This window comes from Hemitrygon akajei, chromosome 6, assembly GCF_048418815.1.
Source record: "Hemitrygon akajei chromosome 6, sHemAka1.3, whole genome shotgun sequence".
NCBI classification, from domain to species: domain Eukaryota; kingdom Metazoa; phylum Chordata; class Chondrichthyes; order Myliobatiformes; family Dasyatidae; genus Hemitrygon; species Hemitrygon akajei.
Genome location: NC_133129.1, coordinates 135,297,709 through 135,318,319, shown reverse-complemented (window position 1 = coordinate 135,318,319; position 20,611 = coordinate 135,297,709). Strand labels below are relative to the sequence as shown.

The 20,611-nt window shown below is 38.6% G+C and overlaps 1 protein-coding gene across 2 annotated transcripts in view; it reads right to left on the bottom strand.

Moving 5' to 3' along the window:
- Positions 1 to 668: 668 nt before the first annotated feature.
- incenp (inner centromere protein) overlaps positions 669 to 20,611 on the bottom strand; it is a 40,520-nt gene continuing 20,577 nt past the window's right edge. For both annotated transcript variants that reach the window (XM_073049314.1, XM_073049315.1), the window contains exons 12-19: positions 20,205 to 20,314; positions 15,796 to 15,916; positions 15,566 to 15,685; positions 14,009 to 14,202; positions 11,392 to 11,500; positions 4,831 to 5,028; positions 4,254 to 4,407; positions 669 to 2,252 (exon numbers count right to left, since the gene is read on the bottom strand). In XM_073049314.1, coding sequence (XP_072905415.1) covers positions 2,047 to 2,252; positions 4,254 to 4,407; positions 4,831 to 5,028; positions 11,392 to 11,500; positions 14,009 to 14,202; positions 15,566 to 15,685; positions 15,796 to 15,916; positions 20,205 to 20,314 — 1,212 coding nt within the window. In that variant the 3' untranslated portion in view covers positions 669 to 2,046. The remainder of the gene's footprint in view (positions 2,253 to 4,253; positions 4,408 to 4,830; positions 5,029 to 11,391; positions 11,501 to 14,008; positions 14,203 to 15,565; positions 15,686 to 15,795; positions 15,917 to 20,204; positions 20,315 to 20,611) is intronic.

The following is a 20,611-nucleotide window of genomic DNA, read 5'->3' as shown; positions in this document are numbered from 1 at the left end:
TGACTGAGAGATTAGTATGGCAGAAGTGGGGGAATGGCAAAAAGAGAACTGCATAAATAGCCCAGGTTACACTAGAACAGGCATGGGCAAACTACGGCCCGGGGGCCATATGCGGCCCGTTAAGCTTTTTAATCCGGCCACAGAACTTGATGAAATTATATTAATAAACCTTGTTAACGTTTTTTTCCCCGCAATTCTGGCGTTTTCGCCACAACAAAACTAAATCCAGAATTTGATGCGCTGGCTAAAAAGGGAGACCAACAACACTGTTCCCACTGAAATTAAAAATAAGTTTCTTTGTTGTGTTATGTAAAAAATGCATTTGAAAATATTTTTTTCAATAAGCCTTACATGTTACATGTCATTTCTGTTAAGTGATGGACATGAGTAGTGCGCAGGTGCACGTACGTTCTCAAAATAAAAAATGCACTCCAGATCAAATAACGCGCTCCGCATACTGGCGCGCTGTCACTGTTCTGTCCTTGTGCTGGTCGTTGTTGAGTTTTGGCACAGGGGACAATTGAATACGAAGGAGCAGGACAAGTAGACCTGCATCTCCTACCGTTTTTGAAATAAAGACAGTCAGGAGGAGAGTGTTGATGATAATATCTTGAAGGATAACAGAATTTTCAGTGCTTTAAAATAATAACTGTTACTATTAAAAAAGCTGTATTTTATTCATTTAATTTTCAGTGTTTTAAAAGTCATTTCAATAAATAGCTAAATACCATGGGACTTCAAAGACAGATATTTTGTTGTAATGCATTTGTTCATTTTCAATTGAAATTAAAGCACATGTTTTCTACATATCCCATGATATTTTATTTTCTCTTATGAGGTGTATTACCAAAACACTCCGTCCATCTGCTCCTGGTCCGGCCCCCCTGTCAAATTTTAGAACCCCTTGTGGCCCACAAGTCAAAAGGTTTGCCCACCCCTGCACTAGAAACATGGTGAGACTACAGACTTAATCAGTTTCAACCTCATGTGCCTCCATAAAAGGAATTCAAACAAGTTGTACAGAGGAGTAATAAATGAGAGTTCTGCTCAAGAGAAAATGATGGGTAGAGCAGAATAAAAGGGTGAATGGTCTATTTTTTTGCTTCTTTGTTCCAGAATAATCCTTTCATCTCAGTATTGCATTTCAACTAATGCAGCAATTTTTTTTTAAGAAAAAGAACCGAATCTAAAAATCTCACAAAATTAATAGTCAGGAACTTAAAGATACACATTTTCATCTTAATATAGCCTTTGCTGACAAGATTTTAATACACTAATAAAACACTCGTCAGGCCATGATAGTCAAGGTATCATGTAGCTCAGCTTCTCATTCCAATATCATAACAAACATAATAAAAGAATTGTGCACAACGCCACAGGTGTAGCATCTGAAACACTAAAGGCTTTTTGTTACTATTATCATCTGGCTGCAGCATGACTCCAGGGGCACCTTCAGACATCTTATCCAAGTAAAGATATGTACACAATATTCTAAGCAGCAGAAGAGAATGGTTGTGAATTTTTTTTTGTAAATGAAACTATATCTCGTATCTCCATGAGCATGAACTACCGTAGAAAATTTGAGATTTTCCCCAATGCTTAGCTGAAAGTAAGCAAAACAGATTTCAACATGCAGTGATGTCTCCAATGTTATCGAGCATGATTTGAAGTTGGGCCTTGTTATTCCAGCTGTATGGCACAGCCTAAGTATCAGTTACCATACGATTAAAGCAACTTTGATAGACAAGGCTCATTCAAATATGAAGCTCTGGCGGGTGTGCAGACAGATGCACAGTATGGACCCTAATATTGTGCAATTACACCAAAATCCCAGCTTCCATTTGACACAGAAATTTCAAAGTCGACCCATGCATAAAAAGGTTCCTGAGAAACAGATGATTGATATTCCATTGGAAGTCTTTATCAGCTATATACATATACAAACAAAAGCAGAGAAGATAGTAAAATCATGATATAATAGTCAGAGGATTGAAGAGACAGTTTCATATTTTACAAAACTTGGATTGTTACTGTAAAATATAAAATTCAGTATTTCTTAAAGGAATAGGGTACATTAACCCTGTTCAATAGCGGTGGTGAATGCCACACTGCAGAACTAGTGCGTTTCAGATAACGTGGTTTGCTTTTACTGAAGATGGTTTCAAGATTGGGTGGTTGAATGACACCGAAAAATTTGTCCAGGTCAATGGGATGATAATACTGCTGCACGAGGGCTTTCTGTAGTTCTTTACCTGATAAGAGGAAAAAAAAGTCCATTACAATTCAAACTTGAAGTGTAATACAGAAAATAGAAGTATTTGTTTATAAACCAAATTGTATATGCAAAGTCATTTAATTGATATAATTGCTCTTTTGATGTCTTGGGGATGAGAAGGCAGGTGAAATATAATGTAACTGTCTCTTGCACTAATGTGACCTGCAGTATGATTTTTCCAGTAATTTGAGTTTTCCCCCCAATACTCAATTTTGAATAGTTAGGTTCTTGATGCATATACATGTGTGCTGGGTGGCAACACATATGCACACTCCATCTGAATGTCCTGCTTCCCACTCCCAAACTTACACACTCATCCTGCATTGGTCACTTTTCATCTTTTATTGCTGCTGTTTCACATTTATACCACTGCTTGTTTTATTATAATAGTGCCAGTAAGATTATACTGTCCTACATAAACATGCACCCAACACCTTATGTCAACTTGTCTATCTATCTTCAGGCCACGCCACTCAGGGACGTGCTGATATTATTTTTGTCGCACAGTTATATGTACTGTATTTTGCATCTTGGCCCCAGAGGAACGATGTTTCATTTGTGTATAGGTGAATGACAATATACTTGAGCTTAAAGAATCTGTGCAGAACTGATTAATATAGCTCAATCAAAATTTAGAAGTGTGTGAAGCTCAAAATGAGTTATTCTCCAGGCCCAGCATTTTTAAACTGAACATCATGGTTTAAAAAAAAAAAGTCTCCTAGGACAGTAGTTCCTTCCTTCATTGCAACATTATATTTAACTAAGGCAGTTCATTATCCCAAAGCTTCAAGTGACAAGGCGTCAGGGACCACAATGACAGGCCAGGAAACTAAAGGCTGGTGAGCCTATCGTAAGTTACTGGAGGTGATTCTGAGGGACAGGATCTTACAATATTTGGAAAAAGGAGCTGATTATGAATAATCAGCATGGATGTGTGTGTGAGAAATAGTGTCTCACAAATTCGATGAGTTCTTTAAAGAGGCAATGACGAGGACTGATGAGGGCAAGGCTGTGGACATTTTCTATGAACTTTAACAAGATCTTGTCAAGGCTAGTCCAGAAAGTAAAAACACCTGGGAACCTCTGGTAACAAAATTGGTGGTAGTAGTCAGAGGGTGGTAGTCTGTAACTGTTTTTCAGATTGGTGTACTACAGGGATTGATGCTGGGTCCCCTGTTTGTCATCTATAGTAACAATTTGAATAAAAATGTATTTGGCAGAGTTAGTGAGTTTCTGAATGACTTCAGAATTGGTGGTATAGTGGGCATTGAAGTGTGTAATGTAAGATTACAACAGAATCTAGATAAACTGGGGAAACAGGCCACAGTCTAGCAGATGAAGTTTAATTCTGACAAGTGTTAGCTGAACCAGGTCAGGACCTTCACAGTAAATGACAAAGTTGTTAACCAGAGAGACCAGTTCTCCAAAAGTGGAGACACAGGGTAACAACATGGTAAAGATGTGCACATTTGCCTTCAGTTAGGGCATTAATTGGGACCTCATTTTACTACTGTAAAAATCTTTGGGAGCATCACATGCAGATCTGGTTTTGCAGCAAAAGGAGGTTACAAAGCAGGAGTGGGTGCAGAAAAGTTTCACAAGGTTGTTACTGGGACTGGAGGGCTTGAGTTACAAGGAGAAACTGGGCATCTACCCCCCCCCCCCCACCCCAGAGTGTAGGAGGCAGAGTGCTAAACTTACAGGAGGTATACAAAATTATGTAGCTTAGAAAAGGTAAATGGTCATAGTCTCTCCGCCCATCTCCCATTTAGGAGCAGCTTCTTCACCTCTGCCATCAGAATTCTGAATAGTCTATGAACCCTCCCTTAGTATTTTGCTCACTTTTTGATTTATGTTTTATATATTATTGTAACATATGCAACTTGTATAGCATCTTTTATGTATTGCACTTTAATGCTGCTGCAACATGTCATTGATAATAAAACTGATTATGATTATTTAATTTGAAATCACTTACCACTAGCCCAAACAGGGATTGGTTTACGTGGTGCTCCCTCATCATCAGTAGAGTCGTCACTGTTCAAGTCCATTCCATAATCCTCCAAATTTACTTTGGGTACCTTGACTTTAGTATTGGGAGTCATTGCATAAGACTCTGGAGGTGGAGTGTGCTAGAAAACAAGTTCATCGGTTAAAACTCAAGATTGTCAAATAATCATTTATTCCCAGCACAGTTTAATTAAATCAACTTTCTGTGAGCATACTCTTCTCTTAAGTTTCCTTCTTCCCTTTCTACTTATCTGTTTATTTGCCACCATCTTTAATAGTCATGCAGATCTAGATTTCAACTATCTCAGCAAAAGGGTACACATGCACTATTCCATCTTGTAGAAACACATTACATTTAGTCTTGAGCCATTAGTAAAAAAAATCCATGATCATTTACTGATTACGTTTCTCACAGCCAACTGTCGTTCACAAAAAAGTCTACAAATCACACTATAGCAATGCAAGTTTGAAAATACTAAATAATTGCAATAAAATGCAAAGCTTAAAACAAATCTGTTCATTTCACATTCCTCCCAAACACTTACATGAACCTCCACAGTCACATTCAGTATATTTTTGCTTGCAACTTCCTTCTCAGCTTTCTTGTCTTGTTCTTCCTTCCATTTTCTTTCCTCATTTTCACGATTTCTCTTTTCAGTTTCTTGTTGTTTTATTTCCTGTTCCTTTCTAATCTTCTCTTTTTCCAAACGCTGTCTTTCCAGGTCTGCCAATTGTTTTTCCTCCTACAAGCAGAAACAACATAGAGGATTCCTATATTAGTTGAGCTACAAGTGTACAATACAAATAGTTCTAAAATCCTAGGTGACATCATCCCACAAGGTGGGTTCATTTGCTTGAACAGGTATGTAATCTTGTCAGACAAGCATGTAATCAGAACTTCCAATGTTGAAAATTTGATGCTGAAGGTTCCAGTGACGTCATTGTTCAGAATGGCAGCCTAAAATAATAGCTCCTCCAGAAAAATGCTTATTTCGCCTCGTTAATCCACCAAATACTAGATCTCTCAAAAATATCTGAACTGGTAAGAGGGGCAAGAATGGGGAAAAGGAACGGAGATAAAAAAGTGTCACTGCGGAGCCTGTGGACAAGGAGGATGCAGCGAGTGGCTCTCCTACACAAACATGTGGCAACGAGGCTGATGCTGGGCCTCGATAAGGTGAAGCAGCAAGTTTCTGGAAGAGATACAGAAATTCCAAAAATACATAAAACAGCAACTAAGTGATATCAAGTCAGAGCTCACCAACATTAATCAAAAAATAGCAGTGGCAGAGACATGGATTGAAAAGGTGGAAGATCGCATTCAAAATGTGGAACGGACACAAAGTAAGATGATAAAAGTGTTAAATCAACAAGAAAATAAATTACTCGACCAAGGAGGAAAGTCACGACGAAAGAATATCAGGATATATAATGTTCCCAAAGGTGCGGAGGGGTTGTCTATGGTGGAGTTTGTAGAAAACTTGCTATGGGACACACCGGAGCTTCCCCCGACCATGGCACTTGACATTGAGAGTGCACACTGCGCGCTTGTCCCGAGGCTTTCTGGAGACAGGGAAAATAAGCCACGGTCAATAGTAATCAGGTTCCTTTGGTACAAAATCAAACCAGAGATTCTGCGCAAGGCCTGGGGAAATGAGAAGGTATTTTTAAATGGGAAATTAATATATTTTGATCAAGGTTACCCCCCCAGTGGTCCTGCAGAAATGCAAGGAATATTCTGAAGCGAAGCGAGTATTGAAGCAAAGAAGGATTAGCTTCCAGACTCCATACCCTGCTAAACTGCAAGTGTTTTTAATGAAAACTTGATGCAGCTGCATCAGACAGTAGAAGAGGCGACTGCAGGCATGAAGGACAGACGGTTGCCCATCAGCGTGATCAAACCAAGGGAAAGCCTGGCTGAGCAGTTATCCCGTTCTGCTTGGGAAATAGAGAATTGAGAAAGCAGGGAATGGGAGGAGAGCGAGAGAAGAATATCAGGAAGTGACCAGGTTTTCAGAAGACAGCCCTCACCCCCTCCAGAAGAACCACAAGGTCTGACTAATTTCAAAAGTGTTGATAAGCTAAACAGAAGCAAAAAGAGATGGTGCTATACTTACCTGAAGAAGTACATATTACAATGTGGATTTTATATTACTCAATTATTTTATCTTTTATTCATTCATTCACTCCTTTCCCCCCAACTAAATGAGAATATATACATGGGAGAAAACACAGGGAAATCTTTTCTGTGTAATGGACAGTTTTTTCCCCACTTGCTTTAATAGATGCAGTGGGGGCCCTCAACTCACAGGTAGGAGAGGCCAACCTCCCCACGGCTAGACATTTCCTCTAGTTCAACCCAGGGTCATCTGCTAGAGACCATAGCCTTGGAATCACACCTTCAGTACCTTATTTTTCATTCACGTTTCTCGGTTATTATTTGTACAGGGAGTAGATTAATTAAGTTCTATTTTGCTAATTTTAATGATATACTGACAGATAAATACACATGGCTAAGGACAAAGTAAAATTCATTTCTTTTCATGTCAATGGGCTGTTAAATCCAATCAAATGCAGTAAAATTCTATCAAAAATGAAGAAAATATATTTACAGGACATGTAGTACATTTACAGGACACTCACTTAAAGTGATAATGAACATGGAAAACTAAAGAGAATGGGCTTCACTAATTTGTTTTTCTCCTCATATAAATCAGGACATAGGAGAGGAATTGCTATTCTCATCTCAAGCAAGCTAAATTTTGAAAAAGTATTCAAAATGGGAGATGAGGGCAGATATATTCTGGTAAGGGGGAATATAGATGGAAATTCAGTTACTCTATTGAATATACACACACCCCCAGGAAGTGATATTAGTTTCTTCCAGAAAATTACTAATATTATGGTAACGGAAACAGAAGGTCTCCTGATGATGTGGGGGAGACTAAAATTTACAATTACATCAAAGTTAGACTCTTCCAATAGAAAAACCTATGAAACAAAGTCCTTACATAAGAAAGTTAATACACTTTTTGAGGATGTTGGTCTAATTGAAATATGGAGGAATCTTTTTCCCCAACAGAAGGGAATACACTCATTATTCTGCCCTCCATTCTGTATATACAAGAATAGACTATTTCATAACATTTGGAAAAGACAAAGACAAAATAAACACCTGTGGAATTGGGACAATAGATGTAAGTGACCATACACCTATATATTTATCTGTTGATTTTGACCTACAACCAAAGAATACTATTTGGAAACTAAATTAAAGTCTACTCAATGATCCCTACTTTAAGGAACAAATTTAAAAAGAAGTTAGTCTTTACTTAGAATTCAGTGATAATGGAGAGGTTTCACCTCTCATTCCATGGGATACTCTGAAGGCTGTCTTAAGAGGGAAAATTATATCTTCATTTAAGAAGAAAAAAAAAGGAATAAAACATTAGAGGAATTACAAAATAGGCTGAAGGAACTAGCAAAAAAAAAAACCAAATTGAGTTTGGCACAGGATACATTAGGGGAAATTTAAAAATTAGGAATGAAATTAATAGTTTGGCTACACAAGAAATCAGGAAAAATCTAACATTTCTGAAACAGAGACACTATGAAAGTGGATCTAAATCTATGAAAATACTGGCATGGAAACTGAAAAAAAAATAGCAGAAATAGAATTAGGGATACAAGAACAAAAATGATTTAAAAATAAAAAATAAGCTAAGTGAAATTTAAGAAGCTTTTGAAGTGTTTTACAAAACTCTATATTCCAAAGTTCCGGGGGAAGCATAACCCAAATTGACACCTTCTTGAATTCTCTAGAGTTACCCATTTTAAGCAAAGAACAAAATAGAACGATGACTGCTGACATAACTGAAGCTGAACTAAAAACTGCAATTAGTAGGCTTAAATTAAGCAAGTCACCAGGACCAGATGGACATACGGCAGAGTGGTATAAAGAATTTAAAACTGAATTAATTCCTGTTTTACTCCCCACACTGAACTGGGCTCTAAAAAAAAAGGTACAAATGCCACCCAGCTGGAAGGAAGTATACCGAAAGGCAAGGGTAAAATGGAATGTGGGTCATTTAATATCTGTTCTTAATGTAGATTATAGATTATTTACCTCCATCATGGCCAAACGATTAGAAGAGTTTCTACCCACACTGATACATAATGATCAGACAGGTTTTATACAAGAACACCAAACACAAGACAATATACGAAGGACACTTCACATTATGGACCATATACAAAAAAATAAAATTGAAGCAATAGTGATAAGCATGAACACTGAAAAGGCATTTGATTCAGTTAATTGGAATTTTCTTTACAAAGTTTTACATAGATTTGGTTTACATGACAATTATTAAAACTATACAGGCTCTATATGACAATCCTACTGCTAGGATTAAAATCAATGGATATTTATCAAATAGTTTTACCCTAGAAAGGGACACGAGACAGGGTTGTGCATGGTCACCGCTACTCTTTGCGTTATATCTGGAACCACTAGCTCAATACATCAGACAAAATGAAATTACTATTAAAGGGACAGAGCATAAATTGGCCTGTTAGGTGGATAACATTTTGATCTATTTAGGGCATCCAAAATAGTCTTTACCTAAATTGATGCAATCCTTTGAACAATATGGTCAATTATCAGGATACAAGATCAACATAGATAAAACCCAATTACTTTCATATAACTATAGCCCACCAAGAGAAATTGAAAGTAGATATGGCATGGCATGGCAAACAGAGTCTTTCAAATATTTGGGCATCATTATGCCAAAAGATTTGGCAAAATTGTCAGAATGCAATTATCAGCCTATATATAAAAAAATTAAGGAAGATATAACAAGATGGAACTTAATTCCTTTTTTTAGTCTCAGTTCAAGGATTGAATCCATTAAAATGAATATTATATCTCTTTCAGACCCTACCAATAGAGATTAACCAAAATCAATTCAATGAATAGAACAAGATGTTATGAAGATCAATATGGCAAGGTAAAAGGCCTAGAGTTCGTCTCAAAACTTTGCAATTAGCCAAGGAAAAGGGGGGGGGGGGGCCTACCTTCTCTTAGAGATTATTTTGCAGCGCAGTTGAGAGCTGTGATATGTTGGTGCAACCCATCATATGACGCTCAATGGAAAAACATTGAGGAGGATACTTCCCATCCCCATACAAGCAATTTTGGCTGATACCAACCTACAAACTTGCATAAATACTATTGATAACCCATGGGTGAAATGGACTCTTAAAATATGGAAAACTATTATTAAAGAATATAAGCTAGAGGGAGATATTGTAATTCTTAATTGGTATGCATATGACTCGGATTTCACAACGAATAAACTGGATGCTAGATTTAAGGACTGGACAACTAAAGGAATAACAGTTCTTTGCAATATAATGAAAGAAGGAACACTGTTCGGTTTTGAAATGCTTTAAGAGAAAAACAAGACGATTACTGGTATTTGCAGATGCATCAGTATGTTAATAGGAGGGTTAAAAATGTAACCAAGGCAAGTACATGCTTGATAGAGCTATTTAGAAAAGCATATTATTCAGATAATAGTAGTAGAATCATTTCAAGCATGTATAAGGGGTTGTCAAATCTTAAAATACATTCAACTTCATACATTAAAACAAAATGGGAGAAAGAAGGAGGGATAATTATATCTGAGGAAGAATGGACAATAACATGGAGGTATCAATGAAAGTGTACCAGTTCACAGAAATGGAGGGAGTTTGGATGGAAAAACTTGATATTTTATTACACCCTCTCAGAAGTCCCATTATGATGGTAACCTCCCTGTTTGCTGGAGAAATTGTGGAAATCAAAATTCAAACTATTACCATATTTTCTGGGATTGCCCCGTTATCAAAGACTATTGGAGTGGGATACACAATGCCCTAACAAGACATCTTTAAATGTGAAATACCCTTAGAAAATAAGACCTTATATTTTGGGTATATACTTCAAGAATGGTTGAAAAGAGATAAATATTTAATGAATATACTGCTGATGGCTGGTAAAAAGACTCTTACCAGGAAATGGTTATCATAGGAGAGCCCAACTTTAAATACATGGGTGGAAATTACAATGGAAATTTACAAAATGGAGAAGATAACAGCATCTGTTAATCATAAGCTGGAACAATTTGATTCATACTGGGGGAAAATGGTTTAACTCCATAACACTTCATAGGCCTGATTTTATTCTCACAAATCAATGAATATGTTGTAAAAAAAGATCACTCCCTACTTGTACATAGTTTTCTCCTTTTGCTTGTTCTTTCTTTCCTCTATAAGTGTATACCTCAGATAAATATTATGTGGAGATTTGTGGCAAATATGAATATGATATATGTATAGTACCTGAAATATATCTTATGGAAATGTTTGTTTGACGATGAACTTCAATAAAATAAATTACAAAAAAAAAGGAAAATTTGATACTGAAGAAGATTCCGTAACTTCTGAACCACTTACAGGAACTGAATGGCAATAATGCACATTCAGCAAGATTACTCTTAGAGATGTGAACTTGCAGGATGCATTTAGGAGAATGTCATGTTTCCAAACCTGAACTTCCCCCAAACAAAAGGAACTGTGGTTAATACCCTGAAGAAATATTATTTGATAATCTTTAACAACTAAAGATTACTATTCCACTCCAAAAGTAGTGATTAGTTAACTTACCACAGCACAAATGAATCAGATAACATTTGGATCTACGCTATTCAATTAAATGTATGTATTTTTATGAAATAAACAGGTTTTGTTTATTCAAGTTGAGGATAGTAATTACTGATATACATGTTTTATGCTTTAATTAACCTTTTACTGCAGCAATTGTAACACATTCTAAATATCAAATACAAATAGATAATTAAAGAACCTCACTGGAATTGACAAAAGCCATACTCTACCCCTCCACTCTTGTTTCTCAAAATGAAGCTATATACAGTGCAATTGCTTCATTATCATTCAAGAAATAAAGCCCTTTTGGGAGGTGGCACATGGGAATAAGTAGATAGAGGGGAGTTTAAGAAGCAGCTGGTGCCTCAGAATTCCTCAAAGATAGAGATTCCCACCTGCTTTGCCTTTTCTCTTTCAGCCTTTTCTCGTTCAGCCTGGAGTGCTGCTCGCTCCAATTCTCGCTGGAGCTGAAGGGCTCTCTTTTTCTCCAAATATGCACGTTCTCTGTTAGAAGATAAATACACAATTCAATCTGAATCAAACACGGTTCTACTTCAGGGAAATATATTTGATTGAAAACCCATCTCCAACTTCATTAACAAAGGAAATTCTAACCATCAAGAATTTATTGATTTATCAAGATCTAATTTAACAACTGAGAACCTTAAATTTTGTTTTGCTATTTATGTGCATCCATTTTTGGTTGGTTTTAAAAGTTAAAGAGCAAGAGGCAAGCCAAAGATTACTGGGGGTTTATGGGTGAAGTGTGGATACTGAAAAGGAAGAAAATTTGTTTTGTATTATGTCCTTTAAAATCTAATTTTCTTGCTGGAAAGGTGGCATGCTTTCCTCAGCATAAAATTGAATTGAATTGAAACAAAACAAAATACTGGAGATACCCAGCAGGTCAGGCATCATCTGTAGGGAGAGGTTAACATTCCAGGTTGATGACCCTTTCTTCTGAACTGTTAAGAAAACAAGCAAATTGAACCCCCAAAAAGGAATACAGAATGGGGCAAAGATCAAGATGTTCTGGGAAAAGTGCTTCAAAGACATAATGTTAAATGTGTTAATGATAGCTGAACTGTCTGGAAGAATGTTAGAGAGACACGAAAGAGGGCAGTGAGAGAAAGCTAAAAATAATGGTGGAGGTGGGAGATCAATGTCACTCCCCTCTTCAAGAAGGGAAGCAGGCAGAACAAAGGAAATTATAGGCCAGTTAGCCTGGCCTCAGTGGTTGGGAAGATTGTTAAGAGTTGATTTTAAGAATTAGAACTCTGGGTACTTGGAGGCACATGATAAAATATGCCAAAGTCAGCATGGATTCCTTAAGGGAAAATCTTGCCTGACAAATCTGTTTGAATTTCATAAGAAATAGCAAGCAGAATAGACAAGGGGTCCGGGGGGGCGGGGTGAAAAACAGTGCATGTTGTGATTTTCAGAAGGCCTTTGACAAGGTGCCACACATGAGCCTGTTAACAAGATAAGAGCCCGTGGAATTACAGGAAAGATACTAGCATGGATAGAGCATTGGCTGATTGGCAGGAGGCAGGGACACTGCTGATGACTAATGGTTTTCTGCAAGGGTCGATGTCGGGACCACCTTTTTTGTAGGTTGTATGTCAATAATTTGGATGACTGAATTGATGGCTTTGTGGCCAAGATGAAGGTAGGTAGAGCAGGTAGTGTTGAGGAAACAGGGAAGCTGCAGAAGGACTTGGATTAGGAGAATGTGCTAAAAGGCAAATGGAATACAGTGTCAGGAAGAGTACGTTCATGCACTTTGGTAATAGGAATAAAATGGCAACCATTTTTGAACAGGGAGAAAATTCAAAAACCTGAGGTGCTCAAAGAAAGGATGTTCTGACATTTGAGAGGATTGAAAGGAGTTCCATGAGAATGATTCCGGGAATGAAAGGCTAATTGTATGAGGAGCATTTGATGGCTCCGGGCCTTTACGAGCTGAAATTTAGAAGAATGGACAGGGGGAGAGAAAAAGAGGTGGATCCCATTGAAACTCATTGAATGTTGAAAGGCCTAGATAGAGTGGAGATGGAAAGGACGTTTCCCATGGTGGGGGTGTCTAGAACCAGAGGGAACAGCCTCAGAACAGAGATGAGGAATTTCTTTAGCCAGAGGGTGGTGAATCTGTGGAAATATTTGCTGCAGACTTCTCTGTGGGGGCCAAGTCATTGGATGTTTTTAAATATGGAGTTTGATAAGTTCTTGATTAGTTAGGACATGCCAAAGGTTACGGGGGTGAAAAGGAAATTGATCAGACATGATGAAATAGTGGAGCAAACCCGACAGGCTGATGTCCCAATTCTGCTCCTATGTCTTATGGTCTTGTATACCAGTTGCAGGAAATCTTGAAAAAAAAAATCAAACAAAAAGGTCTTCACCCCTGAAACATGGCCTCTCTGCATAACGATGCTGCCTAATTCTGCACTTTCTCCTCACAATTTATATTTCCAGCATCTCCAGTTTGTGTTTTTTTTTTGCTTTTTGAACTTACTTCAGTGGCACCAACCACTGCACCAAAATTAACTAATCAAATCTATCAAAAAAGTCAGCCTAATCTTGTATTAGAGTGGAAAAAGCAAGAACAGTTGTATTGAATAAAAAGCTTCTGACCAAAAGTTAAAATACAGTTTTCCACTTTTCAAGTGTTTCACAAACAGGGCCATTTTACCTAGCTGCCAATTTAAAATCACAAATGTTAAAACTTTAAATTATTGTGCTGACATTAGAATTTCACCGAAAATTAAAATTTGTAAAAAGTGTTCTTTAATATAATTTGATCCATGCATATTCAGTAAACTATTATGTCTTCCTCCCAGCCTGGGTTTACAGACAGAGCATTTGGAATTGAAAAACACTAAAGTACAGATAGTTCAAAAAATATGAAGTTAAAATCAAGAATATGAAGTGAAGAGCATCATGAAAATCATATTGAAGAATTCTAACTAAAAGTTATCTATAAAATATCCTTCTAAAACAACTGACTCATACTTTTCTGCTTGGATTCTTTCCTGTTCTTTAATCCTTTCCCTCTCCCTCTCTGCAGCCAGTTGGTGTTCACGCTGCCGCTCTCTCTCTAGCTCAGCTTGCCGCTGTTCTTGAAGCTTTCTGGCTTCTAGCATTTTACGTTGATGTTCCAGTTCCTCCTGCTTCTTCTGCTGCAACATCATTTGCCGTTCTTCCTCCTATATGGGCAGGAGGTGAGTAAAATGCAGTTTTAGAATATAGCATTTAAACACTGGGCAATTGCAAAATTAACAGTGTTAATCAAAAGGATTGGAAAATATGTAGCCCAACTGCACACTCTACAAATGTTGCAAAGCTCATGTCAAAACTGCTGAATCAGTAGAGCGGATGGCAGCAAACAAAACCTGCAGGTAGAATCCTTGCAGTCTCCTTTTCTTGTAATTGAGTCAAAAATAGAATCCAGCAACACTAAACCTAAAATAATCAAATTAATGGGCCTAAAACAATGATTAATGAAAGAAAATGATAATCAGAAGCTATAGCAAACAGTAGCTGAATTTGCAATTTAAAGCAAATTTGACTGTAACCACAGCGGAGTGAAGTCCAACCTCAGCTGTTTGAAGCGAGACCTTACTTTCTGCAAATTTGCTGATGACACAAATGTTGGGGTTGCTGTGGAAAGTGTGGGGGGCTGCCAGAGGTTACAGCGGGATATTGATAGGATGCAAAACTGAGCTGAGAATTGGCAGATGGAATTCAACCCAGTTAAGTGTGAGGTGGTTCATTTTGGTAGGTCAAATATGATGGCAGAATTTAGTATTAATAGTAAGACTCTTGGCAGTGTAGAGGTTCAGAGGGATCTTGGGGTCTGAGTCCATAGGACACTCAAAGCTGCTATGCAGGTTGACTCTGTGGTTAAGGCGGCATATGGTGCATAGGCCTTCATCAATCGTGGAATTGAATTTAGGAGCCGAGAGGTAATGTTGCAGCTAAATAGGACCCTGGTCAGACCCCACTTGGAGTACTGTGCTCAATTCTGGTCACCTCACTACAGGAAGGACATGGAAACCATAGAAAGGGTGCAAACGAGATTTACAAGGATGTTGCCTGGATTGGGGAGCATGTCTTATGAGAACAGGTTGACTGAACTCAGCCTTTTCTCCTTGGAGCGACAGAGGATGAGAGATGATAGAGGTGTACAAGATAATGAGAGGGCAAGTTTTTTTTAAACATGCAGAGAGTGGTGAGTGCGTGGAATGGGCTGCAGACAGCAGTGGTGGAGGTGGAAACAACAGTCTTTTAAGAGACTCCTGGATAGATACATGGAGCTTAGAAAAATAGAGGGCTATGGGCAAGCCTAGGTAATTCTAAAGACATGTTCGGCACAGCTTTGTTGCCCGAAGGGCCTGTATTGTGCTTTTCTATGTTTTTATGTCTAAATAAAACAGGCTCAAGTAGACATATAGGTGTAAGACAAGGAGAAAATTTTCCATAGCATTGTGCAAAAGGGAGATCAATGTATTAAATAAAAGCGGCAAGTAGATTAAGATAGCCGAATAGAACTTCTTATGTTAGCCATACCAACTGTTGCAATTTCTGTTTTCGAGCTTCTTCCTCTTGCCGCCTTCGAGCTTCTGCTTCCTCCATCCTCTTGGTAACTAATTTCTTTTTCCCTTTTTCGGTAAATCTTTCTTCACGTACCTGTGAAGGGAAACAGAATGTATTGACTCCAAGTATTTTGTACACTAAATGGAAACAAAGAAACTGGACTGTCACAACCGTTTAATTTTATCAAGTCTGAATCAAAATACCTTTGCATTCTTCTCATCAATCTGAGCAAACTTCTGCTCAATTTTCTTTATCTTCTCCTCCTCTTGCTGTTGAACTCTGGATCGGGTTTCCAAAAAACGTTTTACTTGCATTTCTCGTTTCCTGTACAAGATAAAAATCTGGTTACTTTTAGCAAAGAACAAATCATACTCAGTTAAATCATGAGCACATAATGCATGGGGCTAAATAAAGACCAAGTTCATTTCAAGATACTTTTTAAATCCTCAGTGTCCTTTGGAGCAGAGAAACTTCAGATGGCACTCAATGGGTTGAGTAAGGTGGGCAGGAAGAACATCCCAAGATAATGATATATAGCAGGTGGACTATTTAAAGACTTCTCATACAACTAACCTGTTTCCTTATTTAAGAGCATCAAAAATATGCCGAATAACTAATTAATAGTTTACTAGAAAATGACTTATCTTTACTTAAAAGGGTATGGTTTAGGAATAGTCAGCGTGGCTTTGTTCACAGGAAATCCTGCTTCACAAATTTAATTTTTTTTTTAAATATAAAAAAGACCTAGTAACTAAACATGTTGATGTAGTGAAGGTGGAACATGTCTGCCTGAATTTCCATTGAGGCCAATGAGTTTCAGGGTTGGCTGGTAATCAGATGGAATTGCTCATTGGTGGGCCTTTTATTTTTGCAATATACTGAAACCCCCTGGTTTCCATGGCTGCGTAAGTCTAGGGAAGACACTCTCCAGTCCCGCCAAACTCGTGAGATTGAGACAGCTCTCCCACCCCAAACCCCAGTTTGTGTGGATGCTGTGTGATTTGCTACAAGTACACTGCATACGATTGAAGGAACTATATTTATGAATCTCAGCTTAAGGGTTAGTAAGGTAAATAATACAAAAAGGGCCCTTTTTAATTAAAAAGTCAGATGTGCACAAGTTGGAGCTCATCTTGAACCTCTCGGCCAATCACACGCTAAGCCCTCGGTCCACATGAAAGCTCACACCACCTTCAGTCCATCTCAAACAAACGGGTCTCCCACTGGGTCGTATCCTACAACCAGTTCTCCCCAGTGTCTCCCCTTTTCAGCTACCACCTAACAAAAGCCCCAAGACCCCCCCTGGGGGGGGGGGGGGGGAATGAAGAAAGAACCACAGAGGAGACAGGTGGAAAAACGTAAAGAGTTAGAGAAGGAATCTGATGAGAGACTAGACCATGGGAGAAAGTGAAGGATGGGCACCAGGTGATGATAGGCAGTTGAGGAGAAGAGGCAAGAAGTGTACTAGAGTAAGGAAATGAAGGGGAAGGAGGGTGGTAGAAAATTACGGGAAGTTGGAGAAATTAACTTTCATGTCATTAAGTTGGGGGCCATCCAGATGGATCCTCCAACTTGAGAGCGGGCTCATTATGGTAGTAGACCTGTCAGAATGGAAATGGGGATTGGAATTGAAATGGTTGGGCACCAGAAACTCATGCTTTTGGCAGATGGAATGAAGATGCTCAACAAAGCAGTGTCCCCAATGTATTTCAGGTCTTACCAAATTAGAGATCGCATCAGGAGCACTGGAATCAGTAGACGACCACAACAGATTTGCAGGCAAAATGTTGCCTTTACCTGGCAGGATTATGTGGGACCCTTAGTTGAAGTGAAAGAGGAGGCAAATGGACAGGGTGCAGCATTTCTACTATTCCCAGGAGTAGGTGCCAGGTGAAAGATTAGTGGGGAGATAAGATTGGACAAGGAAATCGTGGAGGGAATGATCCCTCTGTTGGATGTGGAGGCTCATGGGGTGGTAGGTGAGGACAAGAGTTCCGATGGCAGGAAGGTGTAGTGAATATGGATGTCCGAGGACTGGAGGAGATGCAGGTGAAGGTAGCAATGGTGATGTGAAACCCCATTCTTTAAAGAATGGGACATGCAAGTTATTTCCAGTGATAGGCGAGACTAGAACTAGGGGACATAGCCTCAAGATCTGGGGGGGGGGGGAGGGAGGAGTAGATTTAACACAGAGATGAGAAGCAATTGCTTTTCCCAGAGAATAGCGAAAGTGTGGAATTTTCTCCAGGAAAGCAGTGGAGGTCATCTCATTAAATATATTTTAGACAAAGTTAAATAGATTCTAGCATGGTAGGGGAATTAAGGGTTATGGGGGAAACAAGAGTGTAGGTGGACCCAAGATCAACCATGATCTTACTGAATGGTGGAGCAGATTCAACAGGCCAGATGACCTACTCTTTGATGAACCAATGGACCTTGGGTACAATTTCATCAATCCCTGAAGATGGTACCACAGATAGATGAGGTGGTAAAGGTGGCATATAGGGTGCTTGCCATCATCATCCATGGTCTGGAATACACAAGACCATAAGATATTGGAGCAGAAGCCCATTTAGTCTGCTCCACCACTCAGTCATAGCTGATCCAATTCTTCCAGTCATACCCACACCGTGCCTTCTCCCCATACAATTTGATGCCTTGGCTAATCAAGAACCTATCGATCGTTGTCTTAAATGCACCTAGTGATCTGGCCTCCACAGCCACTTGTGACAACAAATTCCACAGATTTACCACCCTCTGACTAAAGTAATTTCTCTGCATCTCAGTTTTAAATTGACGTCCTTCAATCCTGAAGTCATGCCCTCTTATCCTAGACTCTCTTACCATGGGAAATAACTTTGCCATATCTAATCTGTTCAGGCCTTTTAACATTCAGAATGTTTGTATGAGATCCCCCCTCATTCTCCTGAACTCCAGGGAATGCAGCCCAAGAGCTACAGATGTTCCTCATACAGTAACCCTTTCATTCCTGGAATCTTCTCTGAACCCTCTCCAATGTCAGTATATCCTTTCTAAAATAAGGAGCCCAAAACTACACACAATACTCCAAGTGTGGTCTCACGGGTGCCTTATAGAGCCTCAACATCATATCCCAGCTCTTATATTCTACCTCTAGAAATGAATGTCAACATTGCATTTGCCTTCTTCACTAGTGACTCAACCTGGAGGTTAACCTTTAAGGTATCCTGCACAAGGACTCCCAAGTCCCTTTGCATCTCTGCATCTTGAATTTTCTCCCCATCTAAATAATAGTCTGCCTGTTTATTTCTTCCAAAGTACACGACCATACACTTTCCAACATTGTATTTCATTTGCCATTTCTTTGCCGATGCCCTAAACTATCCAATTCTCTCTGTTTCCTCAACACTACCTGCTCCTCCACCCATCTTTGTATCATCAGCAAATATAGCCATAAATCCATTAATCCCACAGTCCAAATCATTGAAATACATTGTAAAAAGCAGCAGTCCCAACACCAAATCCACTGGTAACCAGCAGCCAGCCAGAATAGGATCTCTTTATTCCCACTCTGTTCTCTGCTGATCAGCCAATGCTCCACCCATGCTGGTAACTCCACTGTTATTCCATGGGATTCTATCATGCTAAGCAGCCTCATGTGCAGCCCCTTGTCAAAGGCCTTCTGAAAACCTAAGTACACCACATCTACTGCATCTCCTTTGCCTACCCCTGCTTGTAATTTTTTAAAATATATATATAAAAAAGTAGGTTAGTCAGGCAGGATTTTCCTTTCAGGAAACAATGGTGGTCTTAGCTTATCTTGTCATGTGTCTCTAGGTACTCCGTATTCTCACCCCTAACAATAGATTCCAACAGCTTCCTAACCACTGATGTCAGGCTAACAGGTCTAGTTTCTTTTCTGCTACATCCCACCTTTCTTAAATAGCAGAGTAACACTTGCAGTTTTCCAGTCATCCAGTACAATGCCAGAATCTACCAATTCTTGAAAGATCATTGTTAATGCCTCCGCAATCTCTCTAGCTATTTCCTTCAGAATCTGAGGGTGCATTCCATCAGGTCCAGGAGATTTTTCCACCCTCAGACCATTAAGCTTCCTGAGTACCTTCTCATTCGTAATTTTCACTTTACTTCCCTAACACTCCTGAATGTCCGACATACTGCAGACGTCTTCCACTGTGAAGACTGATGCAAAATACCCATTCAGTTCCTCAGCCATCTCCGCATTTCTCATTACAATATCTCCAGCATCATTTTCTCTTGGTCCTGTACCCACCCTCAACTCTTTTACCCTTTATATACTTAAAAAAGCTTTTTCATACAAAAAGCCAGGCATTGAGGGTTATGAACCAATTGCAGATAAATGTAGATGTGAACCATGTAAGTATGGATATGGCGGGCCAAATGGCCTAGTTCTGTATTGCCCATCTCTACGACCACGTACATATTTTCTCAGATAAGACCTGTATATAGGTGATCTCACAAGAATCATATTTAATTGGAGTATGACCATGCCACTTATTTCAAATACTCTTAAAGTAATCTTAAAGGACCTTAAAAATGGTTCTCATTTAGAATTCTGTCTTTACTCCACTGCTAGATCCTTTGAACTTACTTTTTATACTCTTCTACTTTACGCTTCTTCTGTTCCTCCACTTTTTGTATTCTTTCTTCTTCCTGTTCCCGTTTCTTCTTAAGATTTTCTAGACGGGCCCTTTCCTGATCCTAGAAAAAACAAAGGAAAGTTTAAAAACTTTCATTATATGCAATCGTTGCTTTTTATTTCAAATTGCAAAGGATACTTAAATATTGGGACCATTTGTCAAAGGGGTATTATTAACATAAATTTGACACTGAAACCTCAGACCTTTTATCATATGGCTAAATACTTTGTCAAAGTTGAGCTTTTACAGAAGAGAGATAGGAAAGCATTTATTGAAACCAACACCTTAGATGCTGAAAACTGATTGAGAATGAAATGAACTAAGACTGAGATAAAGATTACTCAGAATGCCAGTTTGA